The 19145-nt window shown below is 45.7% G+C and overlaps 1 protein-coding gene across 1 annotated transcript in view; it reads left to right on the forward strand.

Moving 5' to 3' along the window:
* The first annotated feature begins 502 nt into the window (after nucleotides 1-502).
* The window catches only part of PLPPR4 (phospholipid phosphatase related 4), a 43032-nt gene continuing 24389 nt past the window's right edge, over nucleotides 503-19145 (forward strand). The window contains exon 1 of the mRNA XM_083620613.1: nucleotides 503-1286. Coding sequence (XP_083476739.1) covers nucleotides 744-1286 — 543 coding nt within the window. The 5' untranslated portion in view covers nucleotides 503-743. The remainder of the gene's footprint in view (nucleotides 1287-19145) is intronic.

Raw genomic sequence — 19145 nt, forward strand, 5'->3', positions numbered from 1 at the left:
TTTCTAAATCTGTGCAGAAACAGCTATATTTATTGTTGTTGTTGTTGTTCGTATTATTACATGGGTGTAGTCAAGGGGGGAAGGGGCAGCTGCGCCCCAATCAATAAAGATCAATACAAATCTGAAGTTCTGCCCCAACAAAAGCCTGCCACCTTTTAACAAAAATCCTGGTTACGCCCATGTATTAACGCCCCGCCCATCCGGCAATCCAAATTCCCTTAGGCCAGGTGTGCAGCAGCACCTGAGCCTGGTGAGCTCCCTTCTGGCCTCTCCAACTGGACATCCTCGTGTAATCCTGGACCCCGACCTAGCAGGGCCCTTCCCCGCATCCTCCCGGATGGCGCGTTCCGCGTCTCCCGGACGCGTGTGGGCGCCTGTGCGCGCGCGCCGGAGCGGCCACGTGTTCCGTCCGAGGCGTCCCATAGGAGGCGCCCGCCCGCCCACGCCGCGAACGTGTGAAGGGGGCCTTCCTTCGCTCGCTCGCTCGCTCGCGCGTCCCCCCACCCCGGGCGACCTACATTCTCGCGCAGCTGCCTTCAACCCCCGACGCCACCCCACCCTGCCGTCGCCGAGGAGGAGGAGGATGATGATGCTGCGTCGGGGCTTGGCGGCGAAGAGGTTAAGGCGGCCGCCTCCCTGTGCCCGCGCCCCTCCTTCCTCCTCCTCTTCCCGCTCCACCACCATGTAGGCAAGCGGGCCCCCTTCCCCTTTTCGCATGGAGCAGCTTCCTTGACGTCAGACCTATGAATATTGCACGAAGAAGCCGGCTGGCGAGAGCGACGGCTGGCGGCAGCGCTCGATGTAGGCAAGGCGGGCCCTTCGCCGGAGGGGAGTGCGCCGGGCACGAGGAGGCGCTGATCGCCGCCGCCGCTTTGGAGAAGGAGGCCGCCCGGCGCCTGCTGGCCGACAGGGGAGCCAGAGGAGTAGCGGCAGGCCGGCCGGCCAGCGCCGGTGGTGGCTTTGCCGGTGGCGGTGGCGCCGACGGCCAAGCGGGCTTCTTGCTGCTGCTGCCGCCCCGAGAGGAGGAGGTTGTGGGCTGCGCGCTGCTCCCGCACCGGGAGGTGGCCCCGGGGGGATGTGACATCAGCGCCGCCGCCGCCAGGCAGTGGGGCAGGAGAGGGGGACGGTTGCCCGGCAGCGCCGCCGCCGCGGTCGCGCACTCGCTGCCGCCCGCTCCGGCTGCGCGTCTCCTGCCCGCGCCGTCCAGCATGTCTTCGAAAGAGAGGCAGAAAAGCAAAGTGGTCAAGGAGAGCGTCACGCTGTTGCCTTGTTTTTATTTCGTCGAGGTGAGTGGGGCAGACGATGGGGGGGCGCCATCCTCTCTTTTTTTGGTGGGGGTGATGGTGATGGGGAGAGATGATGTAAGGGGGCAGGATCTGTCGCGTGCCCCACCTGGCACGCGCCAGGGTCAGCTTCCCAAAAGCAAAGAGCAGTTGTGCATTAGTGGCATGTGTGTGTGTGTGTGTGTGTGTGTGCAAGGTTGAGGTGGGTTGCCTGTCAACATTTAACATGTATGCTTTACATGGGTGGGGAGAGCCCGCTTGGCATTCCTGCCCAGAAACTGGGTCTCCTCCTGATCTCATCTTTAATCAAGAACTGGTGGGAGGGAAGAGAGGCAATGTATTTCCTTTCCCTTTGGATCACCTTAAAGAACTGTTTCCTGAAAAGCAAAAAAAAGATCAGGATGATGCATCAGGAAACATCGGTCTGTAGGAGTGTAAACCTGGCTTGAAATTGGGGGAGGGGGCGAAACACATACACACAGAGACTTCTTCCGCTGTTTGGGAGAAATCATTCCTTTAAGGATTGAAGGAGGGTTGCAAATGAAGGGGAGATCACTTCACGTGCTCAGGATCATTCCAATAGGAGAGCAAGGTTGGGGGGAGGAAGAGGGTTGTTCTACGTGTACATGTAGCGGGCATGCATTATTTGAGAAAATTAAAATTAAGGTTGGGAACAAACGTTTTTAGATTGCTAAACAATTGGTGTTGCATTATTGTTGGCATGCACTTACATGGTGAATGTTCAGGTACATGGGAGGTGCTTGGATGCTTCCTGTTTCCATACGTGGTCCGAGGTGTGGTGTGTGTGTTCACAGAAGCAAAGCGGTTGTGTGAATGCATTTGCCTGCCCCCCTCCCCCACTGATGGCTTCAGAACTGTTATGGCTGTTCTGTGTTGTACCTTGTTAGTGTTCCACAAGCAGTGGCGTAGCGTGGGTTGTCAGCACCTGGGGCAAGGCAAGTAATTTGCGCCCCCTAATCCGTGGATTTGCGCCCCCTAACCCGTGGATTTGCACCCCCTAACCCCCAGATGTTGCGCCCGGTGCGGCCGGCCCCCCCTGCACCCCCCACGCTACGCCACTGTCCACAAGCACTCATTTTGGTTCTTTTCTGACAGCGTGTTGTATAGGCACTTGTGAACTGCTTCATTTGCAACTGGGGCACAAAAAGGGATTTCATATTTGTACGTTTCGTTGATAGCTCAGGAAATGAGCAAGCATATCCTTGGAAGACCTGAAGATATGCTGAGGAAAGAAGTGTTGGACTGAGTCAGTCTGTGTTTGCTTTAGAAATGATACACAAGACGACTCAGAAAAAGTTGTAGAAGTCAGCCACTTCCCACCAACACCTGGAGAAAAGAAGCTCATCCCATCCCATCTACACTCCCAATGATGGGCTCTGTGTTGACATAATAGGAAGTCTCTGGTCCAGGATAGCCAATAGCTGCTTCACAAAGCCTAGCTGTTGTCTCATTTGCGATAATCAGATGGCATGTAGCAAGGATAGGAAACCTTTGGGCTCGCCAAATATATTATTGGACTCCAAATCCCATTGGCCCCAGCCAATATGGCCAATGGTCAGGAATGTTGAGACTTGTAGTGCTGAGCTAGCTGGACCAATCTAGATGGACCAATAGTCCGACTTGGTATGAGTCTACTTCCTATAGTTCTTTGAAAATACTCCATTGTTGATAGGCGCTCAAAGGATGAGATGCTTAATTTTTGAATTACTACATCACTGCTTCCACTTGGGCCTTCTTTCATCATCCATGGTCTTGGTTCAATCCAAAATGACAAAGTCAAGGGAGTCCAAGACTGGTTGGCTGCTTTGCCAAAGGAAAGTATTCAGAGGTTTCATATTAGTTTTGCTTAGGTAAGTGTAGCTGTTTGCGGATTTCAGAACACAACACCCTCCGAAACAGGCTGCAGAGAGCTGAGCAACATTGATTAGAAGAATCTAATGAACATGTGGGGAAGGTAATGTTATTTATTTCATTGGAGCCACTTCGAGCCTGGCCTTTTCAAAATCAATCGCAAAGCAGGTTACAACAGGGAAAATTCATATTACATGCTCAACAATTAAAAAAGTCTTAAAACACATCAAAAGCCATTACAACAAATCAGAATCAACTCTACTGACCAATTTAGCCAAATGCTTGTGTGAATAAATGTCTCTTTAAAGCAGATTTGGTGGACCTTTGACCCTCCAGGTGTTGCTTGAACTAAAACTTCCATCATCATTGGCTGTTGGTCCTGCTTGTTGGGGCTGATGGGAATTGTAGTTCAGCAACATCTGGAAGGTCAAAGGTCCCCCACCGCTGCTTTCGAAGGTGCCCACAGGCTGTCAGCAACCACAGGTTGTCCAGTCTGTGAATAGAGGGCATTCCATAATCAAGGTGGCACAACTGAGACCATCCTCTCACAGATTTCTACATACCATTCATTGGCACATGTCACATTGTTAAGGGGGTGTCTCCACAATGTCTTAAAGTCTGGGCTGGTGTATAGGGGAGTAACCGGTCCAATGAGTATGTGGGCCCTAAGCCATGGAGGGCTTTAAATGTCAACCCAAGCACCTTTGAACTTGGCTCAGCAGCCGACTGGTAGCAAATGATGTCATTGCACTTCAAGCCCCCCACACATGGCAGCAGGGGAATGGGAAGCACGATGATGTCACGTTAATGCATTTTGTTTCTCTGTCCAGAAGAGGGAGGAGGATATGTGGGCTGGCTCTCTCCCTCTTAAATCAGTGAGTATGTGGAAGCCATCGCTCCAGAAGAACCCACACAGAAACAGTCTAAAAATGGCTTTTAAAAGTCATCACTTCATTTTGTCGCCCAGGGAATAGCTCTCAGAATTGTATACAGTACAGGGAAACCAACCATTAAGACTTCACTGCACTGAACAATGAAAGAAATAAAACACACTGCTGGCTGTTATTTCGCCAAAGCCAGCAGGAGAGGGCAAGGCAGCCCGCGGGTGTGGAGAGTGGGAGGTAAAGAATAAAATGTAAACTTGCGTGGTTTTAGGTAGCCACAGAGCATGAGGGCAACAGTGAAGAGCATGTAATAGAAATATACTTGCATGCAGAGGAGAGAACACTTTCTCAGGTGGGGCATTTGAGAAGGGGAATGTTACTCATTTTGGAATGTGGTGTGTTCAATGAGGATTCTCATGTTTGGATTTCCATGGTCTGGATGGCTCCAGACACGTATCGCCCTCAGAACTGCACTGAGGTGATTTACAGTTCATGAAGTGTACAGTCTATCAGGGTTCTCGCTCATGTGGGTGATCTTTGAGTGCATAGGCCTCCCTCACAATAGCACCAAATGTGAGGTAAGCAGAGGGTGACTATATAGCCTACTTTACAAAGGACTGTTTGATAGTGTCCTCTATTTGAGGGTCATCCAGTCCAGGGTTGCATTCACATTCAGGGTTGCATACATTTAAAGCACTATGATATCACTTCAAACAATCATGGCTTCCACCCAAAGAATTCTTGGGCCTCCATAAATATGGCCTAAGACTGGTTTTAAAATGACCATAGAAAAAGAGAGCAAAAGCTTAGAAGATGCCCATCAACAAGTTTTCATCACTTGATCTGCAAACTAAGCAGGCAGACAAATCACCTCTGGTGTCTTCTCCACTACGGTTAGATGTGTCGCATTTCTGTTTCAGTTATAGTAAGTAGTACCGCATGAGAATCTTATGAAAATTGGTGTCCTCTTTTTGGATCAGGCACACTCTTGAGCCTAAGTCTGTTGCTACCACCCATCTTCACATTCTGTTTCTGAACATACTGATGGATGGGGTTTCCTGAGGACCTGCAGACAGAAAGGATTTAGCAAACCTGAGTTATATGTGGAGCACTTTTTTTTCTAAAGGCAACTTTCAAAACTCATACATGAATATTACATCAAACATAACACATTTAAACATCAGGCAAGGCTTTGTGGATTTGTCAGGGCAAACAAAGAACTGTTAGATGGAGGTAAGATTAATTTAGCAAAGCATAGCATCGTTTCAAGTATGGGAGAAGGAGAGTGACATTTTCTGCTTATCTGCTGGGAATCTTTTTGTACAAAGAAGACATACATACAGTGATATGAGCCCCTCAGGTGGCTACCAGCTCGAGGAGAGCAAGGCCGAAGTTCTGTATGGTAAGCAGGGAAATTAGACTTCTTTTCTTAAAGGTCATTGATTATTCCTAGAAAGCAAAAGCAAGCCAATCGTTCAGCCTGCCAGAGGTTGTTAACAGCCAGCGTCACAGCCAAGCAAGCACTAGAGGTGTTCACATGTGACATTCAACGATCATATTATCTGTGACCCTGTGTACACTATACCTGAGCTGTGCAAAGCAACAGGTGTACACTCTTTCACGCAAACACAGTGTAGAACTGGTGCTGTTCTGGGTGCCAAATAATACCACGTTTGTAAGAAATCCATCTTTTAGTGTGGCAGCACCTATACATTGGAACTTTCTTCCTGTTGACAACCTCAGTGTTTAAACCTTAAATGGAGTTAGGCTTGTGTCCCCAAATCAGATTCAGAGAATCCTTAACCTCCAACAGAAGAGCCGGGCCTTCTGGCCCCAGGGTCAGAAAATTAGGTGCTCTGGCAGAGATGTGAGTTGCTTGGTGAAAGATCCAAATAGGATCTGAGGTTCTTATTCAGAGCAGAGCTGGGGAAACCCAAAGATCTACCTGGACTGATACTTTAAGATACTTACCCTCTGCTAATGTTACAGTAGTACCTCAGGTTAAGAAGTTAATTCATTCTGGAGGTCCATTCTTAACCTGAAACTGTTCTTAACCTGGGGTACCACTTTAGCTAATGGGGCCTCCCACTGCTGCCACGTGATTTCTGTTCTCATCCTGAAGCAAAGTTCTTAACCTGAGGTACTATTTCTGGGTTAGCCAAGTCTGTAACCTGAAGCGTCTGTAACCTGAAGTATCTGTAACCCGAGGTACCACTGTATTTGTAAATCCTACAAGGTATACAACACTTAAGTTGAATCCTGACTCCGTTTAAGGCTTAAACACTGAGGTTGTCCTGGGAAAAGGGAAATAGAACATTAGGAGACTTGCCAGTGCAATTATCCAGTGTCACCACCCACATGGTCTTGACAACAAGGCTCAGAGTAAATTCAAAGGGAAGGCAAAGATAAGGGGGGAGAAGTGTTCGGTTTATAATCATGGACAAAGGATAGCATAAATTGTCTGGAAGACGCAACCCTTTACCTCTGTGTGGCTCTTACAGTTGAGATGGTTTCAGAATTAATACAAAGGCAGACATGTTCGTGACATGAATTTAACTATGGATGGATTCAGCCCACCAGCTTTCACTCATGTTATAATATTCTGAAGCTGCTACATTTGGAAGCTGTTGGGAGCTCACTTTTATAAGTCTGTCAAAAATGCAACCAACCCAAGGACTACCTCATTTTATTTTATTTTAAAGCCCAAGAACATGTGACTGGCTGAAAATGTGGTGCTGGAATCAGTTTGCCAGTACTGGGGAAACTGGTGCCTAGATATACGAATATACCTTCTATTGCTTTAGTATACCCATGAGTCAGTGACTTTTTTCATGGTGTTCCCACGAACCTTGGGGGGGGGAATATATACACCCACAACCACTTGCCAGGTTGCTTGGGAGAAAAGCCCCTGGCCTTCTGCAGAGAGTTTCATAGCTCTAGTGCATCCTTGTTCCCAGAAGCAGCTAGCATATTGGCAGCCACTAGAGACAGGGACTCAAATATGTGGAACATATACATTTGGCCCCAATTCACTTTGAAACAAGATTTGAAAACCCATTTCTTTCAAGCAGCCTTGAGCCAAGGTGTTGCGCTGACTATTTCAAACCATTTACATTGTTGCTGGTTTTAAAGAAATGGTTTTTCATTATTGCTTACGTTGATTTTATATGAGAGTTCTCCTGGTGCATTGTGATGTCCACCACCGAGAAGAGATGATGGCCCATATATCTAAGGATGGATGGATGGCCCTGCACTCTGAAATGGGCTAGAAACAAAAGCAATTTCAGGACCATGTACAAGGACTATAGCATTGGTGCAGGATCATAGCTGGAAGCCGAGCAGCTGAAGTAGATAGAGAAAATTGTCCTGGATCTACTCGCAGAACTTTGTAATCTGGGCTAGGTGGTCAAGATCAAAGATATGAAATGCTGCATCTGGTCAGTCAAAGGCTCAGTGCAATTTTCTGCAGCCATTGACTTCTAGGGAACAGGATTTCAAGTTGCTAAGAGTTCTTTTCAGATCCCCCTGGTAGACTGGGGGTGGATCTCTCTTTTCAGGGCAATGAGAAGATTTCATTTGCAGATCCTTCATTCATGGCCCTGACAAGTATAAATGGCTCATGTGAGACATAATTTGCTGCTGGATTCACTCTGATGTTAGTCATTTTATTATATTGATTTTTGTTCTATTTATATTGTTTGTGTTACGAGGTTTGTAATGATGTATTTTTATGAATTGCCATATACCAACCACCCTGGGAGCCTTCAGGTTTAAGAGTGGGATATTAAGTAATAAATAGACAAATGTTCTAAGTATGAAATAAGAGCATAAGAATAGCCTGCTGGATCAGACCACTGGCTCTTATTTCATACTAAGCACAACATTTGATAGCCCTCTCCTCCATGAATTGGTCTAATCCTTTTTTAAAAAAATGCTGCTGTTTTAATTGTTTAGTTTTACTGAAATGAGATGCTTTAGCTTTTATGTTTTGTTTGCAGAGTTGCCTTGGGAGGGCTTTGCCCTGCATACAAACATACTGGTGACCTATATTACAGAAAGCCGGCCTTTATTTGACATGTCCAAGTCTAATCTAAGGACAGATAATCCTAAAAAGGGCTAGCAGGGACCTTAAATTTGTCCATCAGCGTTTATGAACTGAGGTCACCTGGTCTCAATCTTCCCCCATTATGGTAGTTTGTACTGTGTTTTGTTTTGTTTTGTTTTTCAAATCATAGTAATTATTTCTAAATTTTGGATTTATACTATCAAGCTCTCTCCCACTTGATCCATCCCTATGTTGAGATCATTTGCTCTTTCTGCCTCCGCAGCTGCACTTCTGCCTATGGTGCTGAACCAGCACTATGGTTCTTGTCCATGGTGCTGAACTTGCTTTTGATTGCAGCCTAGGTTCATCTAGACTTCTTCTTGTCCTGCCTCTTTCCACTGGGATAACCCAATATTTACAGCTGAATTGGAGCAAACGTCTATCAGGTTTTCTGTGGATTGATGTTTGCTCCAATTCAACACTAAAGAGCGGATTTTCCCGGGGAAAGCAATGGGGAAAGCGGAAAACCACTCAGACCCGTGCTTTCTAGGCAAGTGAAAGCTGCCTGTTTCAGAGCACTGGGCCTGTTATAATTAGTCATTAAATTTGTATGTCCAGAGATTAACAGAAGTTAGACTATTCCTTTCCCAAATTAGGGGCACAGCTGGGCCACCAGCCAAAAGTGATGGAAGGCAACTCTGCACCACCTGAGCCTCAAGCAACCACAAAGGATCCAGGAGTACCCCCAAGCTACATAACCACCACTTCAGAGGGAGGGTAACCGCCTCAAGAGCAGGCAGCCTCCCATCTGTCCAGTCTAGGGAACCACCCACTAACAATGCCTCAATCTTATCTGGATTTAGCTTCAGTTTATTGGCTCCCATCGAGTCTGTTACCGAGGCAAAACAATGGTCTAACACATCCACTGCCACACCCACAGATGTAAAGTGAACTGTGGGAGGGAAATGATTTTCTGTATCCATTTCATTGGGGGTTTAGGCCCGGTTTTGGCACAGAAACTGCTTGGGTCACCCTATATAAGAGAGAGACATGGGAAACATAACCTTGTTAATTCTCCTCAACCTCTTAGTGGCTTTTGATGCCATTGACCATGGTATCCTTCTGGAGAGGTGTCTGAGTTGGGGGTAGGTTTGTGGTGGCTCCTGTCCTCCTTGGATGGTCTCTCCCAGAGGGTGATGCTTGGGGAGTGCTTTTCGGCCCCATGGAGCCTTCAATGTGGAGTTCTTCAGAGTTCAATTTTATCCCCTATGCTATTTCACATCTACATGAAACCGCTGAGCAGCGTTTGAAACTCCCATTGTTCTAGGTGCGTTTTGCGATGGGGAGTTTCATTAATGCGAGCAGTTTCTGAGCTGTGGGCACAGTACTGAGCCCAAGATTTCAGTTTAAAACTGCCACTGCTGGAAGAAAAGGAAGACCTTTTTCTGCCTCCTCACTTCCATCCACTCTCTGAAGACTGGAGAAGGGACCCTCATAAGAATATTAGGGGGGCAGGCAGGAGAAGTATGGCTTTGTTTTTTGCAGTCTTCAGATGAGGACTAAGTGAAAAACGAACATAAGATTTTTGCTGCAGCTCATTCATTTTCAGCTTTGCATTCTTGTTATAAAAAAGTGCACCTAAACACTCCATAGTGGCGCCCATAACCTCAGTTTAATGTGCCACTCAGCTCCTAGATTTCATATCACAGTTTCTAACACTGCCGCTGAGTGGGGTCATCCGGAGTTTTGAGTATGTTGTCAGCAGTATGCTGATGACACGCAGTTCTGCTTCTCCTGCACACCAGTGTGGACCAATGAAATGTGCTCCCTGAAGGACATGAAGTAACTTTGTTGTGTACATTTTGCAGAAGGAAGGATAGCTTTGTGTGTGTAGCAATGGATTACAGTGGGCCTGCCACTTAAATGAGGGTTCAGGTCCATGTATCCACATGCAAAGGTAAAATTGCATTAAATCAGGAACCCCCAGAGCTGCACACCCGCTTCATAACCGTCCCTACCTGTCTGGAGCTGGGCTTGCTCTCTGCGTTGCTTAGAGTTGGGAAGGAGGAATGATGTAACTGAGCAGAGTGGACATCATCAGGATTCATAGTGAGAAACAGTTGGGCTAAGTGGGTTTAAGGTAATCTCCCATGTTGTGATCATAAAGTGGAAAAACATGTCGCTCATCATAGAACAAGCTAAGCCAAATTGTGGTTGTCAGTACAATAGTATTTTAAACAAACTGGCCTGTCCAACCGTGTATTGTTTAAGAAGCTGCACTAGCACGTTCTGCAATATATTCCTGGAGAATAAAAGCTGCAACGTCTGGAAAAAGTAGTAGCAGGATTTGGGAAACCCTCAACCTCGTGAAACTAGATTAACGTCTCACTTCATGAATTCCAAGGCTGAGTCATGGCAGCGAAAATAAATGTGTCTGGACTTATGCCCAACTCAGGCCATGCCCTGCCGCATCACTCTCTGTCTTGCAAATTGAGCATCCAAGCCAGCTTCATTAAATTTACTGAGAAGATTCCAATGAAATCATTGGGGAGTGAAGTACACCTAGCCTTGTGCAGGATTGTGGCCATTGATTTTATATCCTTGGCCCGGAAACTCTCACTAGAGGGTCATGCAGTGCCTCTTGCCACTCTGATACAGTCTTAGGACATCCCCACACTATAGATCTATATTGGCCAGTTTAATGGACAAGAATTTTGGGGATCCTGGGTTACTCACGAGGCAAAGGATTCTGTACCAGACCCCTGGGACCTTTCAGAGAATGATGGTTCGAAGGGTTCCTTGAGAAAAGGGAAATGCTATTCAACCATAAAGACATAAGAAGATGCCTACTGGATCAGACCAAAGGCTAATCTAGCACAACGTCTTGATGCCCACAATGGGATGTCTCTTGGGAAGACCACAAGCAGGGCATGATGGCAACTGTCCTCTCCTGCTGTGGTTCCACGGGAATTGGGATTCAGAGTCATTCTATCCCTGATAGGATAGCTTAGTTGGCTAGAGCATTGTGCTGATAATGCCAAGGTTGCAGGTTCGATCCCCATATGGGACAGCTGCATATTCCTGCATTGCAGTGGTTTGGACTAGATGATCCTCAGGGTCCCTTCCAACGCTACCATTCTATGATTCTTTGAACCTGGACTAGTACTAGCCCATGGTAGCCTTACACACCTTGCATTTGTCAACCCCCCATTGAAAGCCATCTGACTGAGAGGCTCTCTTCATTAGTCTCTGACATAGTTATGCCCCTGAGAGTACCACCATAACACTTTATACTGACAGGTCTAGAGAAAAATGGCAAATATTGAAACCTATCCAATCATATAAACAAGGCAAACACTTGTATATATGTCGTTGATAAGTACAAGTTTCTTTTTTTCTTGCTTTCACCTCCTGTGCACAGGATCAGAAGTGAAAACCCACTGAATGTCAGGAAACCCATTGAAGTTATAGGAAAGTGCCCCAAGCCTATTAATTATCAGAGTCCCATGGACACCATTTGTAAACTCTTCTATATGCAGTGCCATTTGTCTGCTCCATTGCTTCCTGCAAATAGCAAGTTGTTCCTTTGTTATTGCATTATGTCATATTAGAAAAAGGGGGGGGGAATTATGCAGAAGTCTGGTTTTTTTATCCTCCAGATGGAGTGGGATTTAGTGCTCACATGTTGCAGGGAAAGTTACAAGGACACAGATTATTTGATGAGATACAAAGGGGGAGGTGGAAAGCAAGGAGATAAATTATATAATTAACTCTTGCAGTGCCACTATCACATGTGAGCAGTGTTGCGTTCCTCTACGCTTAACACCATGGGACACAGGGGAATTTCAGAAGCAAATCTGAAGGTTGTGGTTGCTACCATATCTGCATCAACTCTACTTGTGATTTTTAAATTGCTGTGTTTCAAAGCTTCTAAAGCAGTGGACATTTAAAAGCCTATCTAAGCAACATCTTCCTCTTTTAAAAGCTGTATGCTGCAGTCCCCCAAATGCTTGACCAGTGAGTAAGACTGACTGACAGACATGCTGTTTCAGGTGTCTCTGAGCATGCAAAGAGTGCCTTATTCCTGAAACTGGCTTTTCCATAGCATTATATTCATAATAATTTCACTGTGTGCAATTGGTGTGATGGTGGAATTGTGCCTTATTTTTTATTCATTCCTACCTCCACTTTCCTCTCCCTATCTTCCTCTCTTTCTCCTGTGTCAGATGGTAAACTTTAGGGGCTGGCGTCTGCTCTCTTGTACTGTGTAAAGCACTGTGTCACTATATAAGTAATAAATAAGGATGTAGCATAGAAGCCCAAAGATGAGTTCTTACCCATCTATGGAACGCACTTGCTCAGAGACACTTTGCATCTGGAGTTGCTGGTGGAAGAGGCAGGGAACAGACAGGGAACAGGCGACAAGGGAAGGAGGCATCTCTGTAACTGCAGCTTACGGACCTGCCACTGACTGAATTGGATGGGAGCTTCCTGTCAACTGTTAGGTTACATGCTGATTTGACTCATTTCATTTCGTTTAGAGAAGATATGTGTTCAGGAGTGTCACTTAGTGAAGGAAAGGCACTAGCCCTGCCCTTTGCTATTTTCAGAAAAATTCCCTTTATCAGAACAGCACCTGATGGCTGCTGTACAAGATCTGGGCCTAAATTAGCTACATGTTTGGCAGTTATACTCTATTCTTCTAAGTATGTCCAATGTGAGAGAAGCAGCCACCAGGAATTTTAGTTCGTTGAGGCTTCAGTTAGATCCAGAACACACGCAGCACCTACACTCTTTGCTGTTAGACCTTCAATTTTCTCCCCTCCCTCCCTGGGCAGGTTCCCATCCCCCTCTGTTGTTTAGGACAACCCAGCAGCCTTGGATCAGATTAGCAGACCCTCCCTATTTTCCAGGGACAGTTCCGGATTTACACAAGCCGCCCCAGTTTCTGATTTGATCTTGGAATGTCCTGCTTTCCCTTAAAGGTAAAGGTAAAGGGACCCCTGACCATTAGGTTCAGTCGTGACTGACTCTGGGGTTGCGGTGCTCATCTCGCTTTATTGGCCAAGGGAGCTGGCGTACAGCTTCCGGGTCATGTGGCCAGCATGACTAAGCCGCTTCTGGCGAACCAGAGCAGCGCACGTCATTGGAGAAGTGCTGGAGGGTATGGAGTTCTGTGACCTCTGAGTCAAGGAGATAAGTAACTATGCAAACTTTAGAAGACATTTGAAGGCAACCCTATACAGTGGTGCCCCGCAAGAGGAATGCCTCGCAAGACGGAAAACTCGCTAGACGAAAGGGTTTTCCGTTTTTTGAGCTGCTTCGCAAGACAAATTTCCCTATGGGCTTGCTTCGCAAGACGAAAACGTCTTGCAAGTTTGTTTCCTTTTTCTTAACACTGTTAATACAGTTGCGACTTGACTTCGAGGAGCAACTCATAGAACACAGTGTACATAGTAGCCTTTTTTGAGGTTTTTAAAGACTTTGGTGATTTTTGAAGCTTTTCCAAAACTTCTTTTGCAGCCATTTGGTAAGTTAAGCTTTTAAAACTTTTTTGGGGGGTTTTGGATTTTGGGTTGGGGTGTTTGGAATTCAAGGACTTGGTGTTGGGGAAGGGTTTGCAAGAATCTGGAAGCTTGTGTGTTTTTTTCTGCATTTTTATGATTTTCTGTGACCATTGGGCCACTCTGCTGTTTTTTAAAAAAAATTCTGGGTTTGAATTTTGAAATGCTCTTTACAGTATGTGTGACTTCAAAGAGCACTTAATAAACTCTTGTTGTACCAAATTTGGCTTTGTTTGGACTTTTTTTGACCATAGGAACGCATTAATTGATTTTCAATGCATTCCTATGGGATTTCGTGCTTCGCAAGACGAAAAATTCGCTAGACGAAAAAATTCGCGGAATGAATTAATTTCGTCTTGCGAGGCACCACTGTACAGGGAAGTTGTTTAATGCATTTCTGCACGATGTGGTAACCTATCAGAATGATAGATCTGTTTTGAGCATGCTTAGGGCTCCTTCTTTGAAGGCCAGATTTCCTTGTAGCTTTCAGCATGTTCTGATAACCAGAGAAGCAACAGGTAGTGTTTCCTACATCAGAGAGCTTTTGTTTGTTTCTTTTGTATTTCCTTTATGGCCTTCTGAGAGAGAAAAAGAGAGAAACTGGGAGAGAGCACAAGCAAGCAACGCAATACAAACGCATGCAGAGTCAGAAAAAATAAAACAACGATGCAATAGGGAGGAAAACCTGAAAGCAACTGAGAATACAATATAGCACTCAACTAGCTCATATTTAAAAGGGTTGTATTGGTTACACTTGTTACTTTTACTGTATTTTGTATGTATTTATATCGGGGGGGGGAATTATTTTTTAAAAAAGCAATACAGCACAAGTGTGTTTCTGAAATAAATATCTGTTACTTAATCGTTTTGCATGTATTTTTGTCAATCATATTGGGAGGAGAAATGGTGGGTGGCTTGTGTATGTGTAGCAAGAAACTCTGTAGTAACTAGTTTGCTCCACTCACTATTAAGAACTGCAACAGCAGCTGGGTAAGACAGGGCAGGTTGAACAGAACCATGAACAATTCCAGAGTATTTTTCAGGGCACTTCCACAAAAGGTGTGTGTATTCGCTTCCAACAAGTCCTTCCCCTCCTGTAACTTCAGGGTATTAATTATTGCTTACTTTTTTTTGTCAGAGAATTTCTAAAAGTTTGGGCTCTGTGCCTGTTTGGATATCCTAATGCTCACCTCTGCTTCTCCTGCAGCATGGCTGCTAGGAGATCAAGTAAGCACATTTTAGTGTTGCCCCCAAACACTAACCTAAATTATGATTTGTTGAAATAAGGCAGCATCATAAATCATAGTTGGAAGCTGGCTAGTTTAAAATAAACCATAGTTATGCTTAACCACTCCTTCATGGATCACCACCTTATCGTGCTGAAGGGGCTTGAATAACTCAGAGAGCTGGACCATAAAGAAGACTGATCACTGAAGAATTGATGCTTTTGAATTATGGTGCTGGAGGAGACTCTTGAGAGTCCCATGGACTGCAAGAAGATCAAACCTCTCCATTCTGAAGGAAATCAGCCCTGAGTGCTCACTGGAAGGACAAATCCTGAAGCTGAGGCTCCAATACTCTGGCCACCTCATGAGAAGAGAAGACTCCCTGGAAAAGCCCCTGATGTTGGGAAAGATGGAGGGCACAAGGAGAAGGGGACGACAGAGGATGAGATGGTTGGACAGTGCTCTCGAAGCTACCAGCATGAGTTTGACCAAACTGCAGGAGGCAGTGGAAGACAGGAGTGCCTGGAGTGCTCTGGTCCATGGGGTCACGAAGAGTTGGACATGACTAAACAACAACAACCACGCTTAACCACAGTTTGTTGGATTTGAACAATGCAACAAGCTGCATTCAATTAAAAAGCAGAAGCAAATGTTTCTGAAATCCCCGGGCCGGAAGAGGATGGGGGTGGATTTAGGACCTTCATGTGAGGCTACCCTTGTTCCTGTCGTGATAAACCATGGATATGCAAACTAAGGCTTGGGGGCCAGATACAGCCCAATCGCCTTCTAAATCTGGCCCATGGACGGTCCAGGAATCAGAGTGTTTTTACATGAGTAGATGTGTCCTTTTATTTAAGATGCATCTCTGGGTTATTTGTGAGGCATAGGAATTCGTTCATTTCCCCCAAAAAAAATATAGTCTGGCCCCCCACAAGGTCTGAGGGACAGTGGTCTTGGCCTCCTGCTGAAAAAGTTTGTGGACCCCTGTAGATAAACCATAGAAGCAAGTAGAAAGTGTGTGCTCTTGATCACATTTTCTTCTGGCCGAACCACATAAATTGCCAGGTTCACTGCACATCCATGGAGCCTTGAACTGTTGTTTCCACCAGCAGACAGACAGATTGGCCAATGAAAGTCAGAAGCACGCGGTCACAACCCCCCTGGTGACCCCAGGTATGGAATAATCAGATGTGTACTGCTTTAAAACATGGAGCCGTCAATCCTACTTTCAGAACTCACTGCTGTTCAATGACCTGTCCTTGGATTTCTTTAAACCATTTAGAAAGCTACATCTATGTGAGTGGTCATCTTAAATTCCACAGACAAAAGTATGCATTTTGTGAAGTATATCCTCTTTTCAGTCCTCAATCCATTGCCAATCAATTTCATTGTGTTGGGAGAGTGATTAATACCTGGCAGCAGCATCTGAAGAGGTAGTAGAATAATTCCTCATGTTGAATACTTTTGATTTGGTGGTTGTCTTTTCACTAGGCTTTCCTAAGGATTAACATGGCGATGTTTGTCCTTTTTATTATTATGGCACTTGTGTGATACTAAAAAGAACTCAAGCAATTTTGAGGTTAAACAAGCGTATTAATTATACCAATCATCTTCACCTCCTGTTCTCCTGAAATCAAGGGCTACTGTTTCCTGCACAATGCATTTCCAGAAACTTAGGATCCCAAACTTACAGTTTTGTCACTGAATACTTAGAAGCACCTCCCATAAACCCACTGTACTGAAGCTTCACTTATTTTTTCCCCACTGTAAATTTCAAACGGGGGCAAGGGTTAATTGCGGAAGTTGCCAGCTAAAGTTGCCGATATTAGGCCCCTTCTCTCTTTTGTATCTGTTTGCCTTTAAAATTCCAATTTGAGCCCAGAAGTTAAGGCAATGTGCATTATGCCACCTAATTACATCGGACATGCTCAAGGTGTTTGAAGTTAATACCTGTAATTGCAATGCTCCTGCTGTTCAAAGCAGCACACTCAATAAATATTCATAAGTTCAAATAGCCACCTGCAACTTCTCCTTTGAAAACATACATGGTTTTCCCTTGGCTTTTTTCTTCTTAAAAAGTCTATTACATGCAAGTGGTGGCAAAATTCTTTTTGCCTGAGGGCTGAATTCACACTCGGTCAAGCCTCTGAGGCCACGTGGCAGCAGTGAGTGTGGCACATAGGCATTACGCACCTTTAAGCGCCAGGCAAAAACATTTCTTTCTGACCAGGCCTTTGGCTGATTGTCATCCGATGCCCTTTTAAAATGTGATGGGGAGGAGGGGGATAATTGGGTTGTCCTTGTTTTTGTTTTGATTATGTATCTTGTGTTTCTATATTGGGATTTTATGTTGCGAACCTCCCCGAGGCATGCGGGTATAGGATGGTATACAAATGTAATAAATAATCAAAATAAGAATAGGCATGCAGCCGCCACCTTCTACAACTGATCTGTCTTGAAGACCTGGAGGAGGGGGGTTATCACCTGGGCTGTGGAAGGTACCCCCAATTCTGTTTGGGGTCCGGTTTGATGACCCAGATCAGGCCACAGTCCAACCTGGACCAATCAGGACCCAACTCAGGACCCAGACCAAATGGGGAGGGACATATATAGCCCCTATTTAAAAATCAAGGTTTTAAACCCTGATTAAATGTGTCCTGTGGCATCGTTGGGAGACTATACAGGCAGAGACTCTCACCTGCATCATCTCCTCTCTGTCGGAATCTTCAAAGCCTTCAGTCAGAGGAATTTGGCACTCTCCAGGTGCCCGGCTTTGATTCCTTGTTGATCTCCCCCGTCTAGGCTCCCGGCAAGACAAGGCCAGATCTCTATCGGCCGATTCTCCTCAAACGTGAGAAGAACACAACCACTCCTCCCCTCTTCCCTGCCATCCCCAGGGAGGGGAAAGAGACAGACAGAAATGTATTTACATGCCTTTATTTCTGTCTTTCCAGCAGTGCAGAGAAATCATGTCTGCCCTCTCTCACATCAGCAGCAGAGAGAGAATAACTCCACCCATGTACTTCTGGTACAGGGTCATGTGCCACTCTGAGCTAACATCCGGTGCTCAGTGCACAGAATAGACTGTTCCTTGTTCCCACGGTACAGTCCCAAAACATCAACATCCTGTTTGGCTTTCCAGCCACCTGGAGCACTCAGCAGCATTGCTCCTTTTTCGTAACAACCTCCCCCAAAAGAATCAATGCGTGTTGCGGCAAGCAAAGCGTGATCCAGAGAAGAAAACAAACAGTTGTTATACACATAACACTCCCCTGTTGTTTCAGTTCCACCCTTGGAACTACCCGCCACTGGTTTCCCCAGTGTACCTCTCTGGTTGTCTGGCTTCCAAGGAATGAGTGCTTCTGCATTACCTTGGCTAGCAACTCTCTGTTGTGTCTTTGTCTCTGACTTAGACACAGCTCCAACCTGTCCTCGGTTGTGTACAACAGCAACACATGCAACAGCTAAGTTAGCAAACTCTTCTGAGTACCTTTTGGGTGGTTGACCCTTTGTGACTCTCTCAGACCTGCGTATGAGGTGCTGAACCTCTCTGCTCACTGGTTCAGTCTCAGGACTCTTTGGAGAACCAGTTCCAATAGCAAACAGTGGTTCATCCTTCACCTGTGAAGGTCTATCCATTGTGTGAGATTTCCTCTCAATGACTGTGACAACAGAGCTCTCTGAGCTATCACTGTCACTCTCAGAACCACTGTAATCTGTAAAATCATCATCATCATCTGACTCGTCCTCTGTGGGAAATGTGTGAACTATCACTCTCTCCTGTTTGGGAGCACTCTCTAGAAATTTTGTGAGAATCACCTGACCAGATTCAGACAAAATTACTCTGTAGAGACCCTTTTCATATCCCACAAAAATGCCTCTGGCATTCTTTACTCCACCTGGAGCTTCTGTCCTCACATGAGACCCAAAAACCTTGAAATGGGCAACAGAAGGTTTTCTCTGGAACAGTTTCTCAAAAGGAGAACTTCCCAACTCTCTTGAAACCTTTCTCACCCACGCATGACAATACGACATGAGTGACTCCGCCCAGAACTCATGTGGCAGATGTGAACTAAGCAATTGCGCATTCATCCCCTTTTGCAATTCTTTGTTCACCCGTACACAGACACCCCTGTTCCACGCTTCCGCTGAAACAGCAACCTTGTGTCTTATCTCTTTCTTCTGCAGGAACCTCTGGAAATCCTGTAAAAGAAAAATCTGCTTCTCATCTGTCAAAAGACAATCAATGTTAGCATCATGCATCTTTTCAA

Source organism: Podarcis filfolensis (genome assembly GCF_964270895.1).
Source record: "Podarcis filfolensis genome assembly, chromosome: 6".
Classification (NCBI taxonomy): Eukaryota; Metazoa; Chordata; class Lepidosauria; order Squamata; family Lacertidae; genus Podarcis; species Podarcis filfolensis.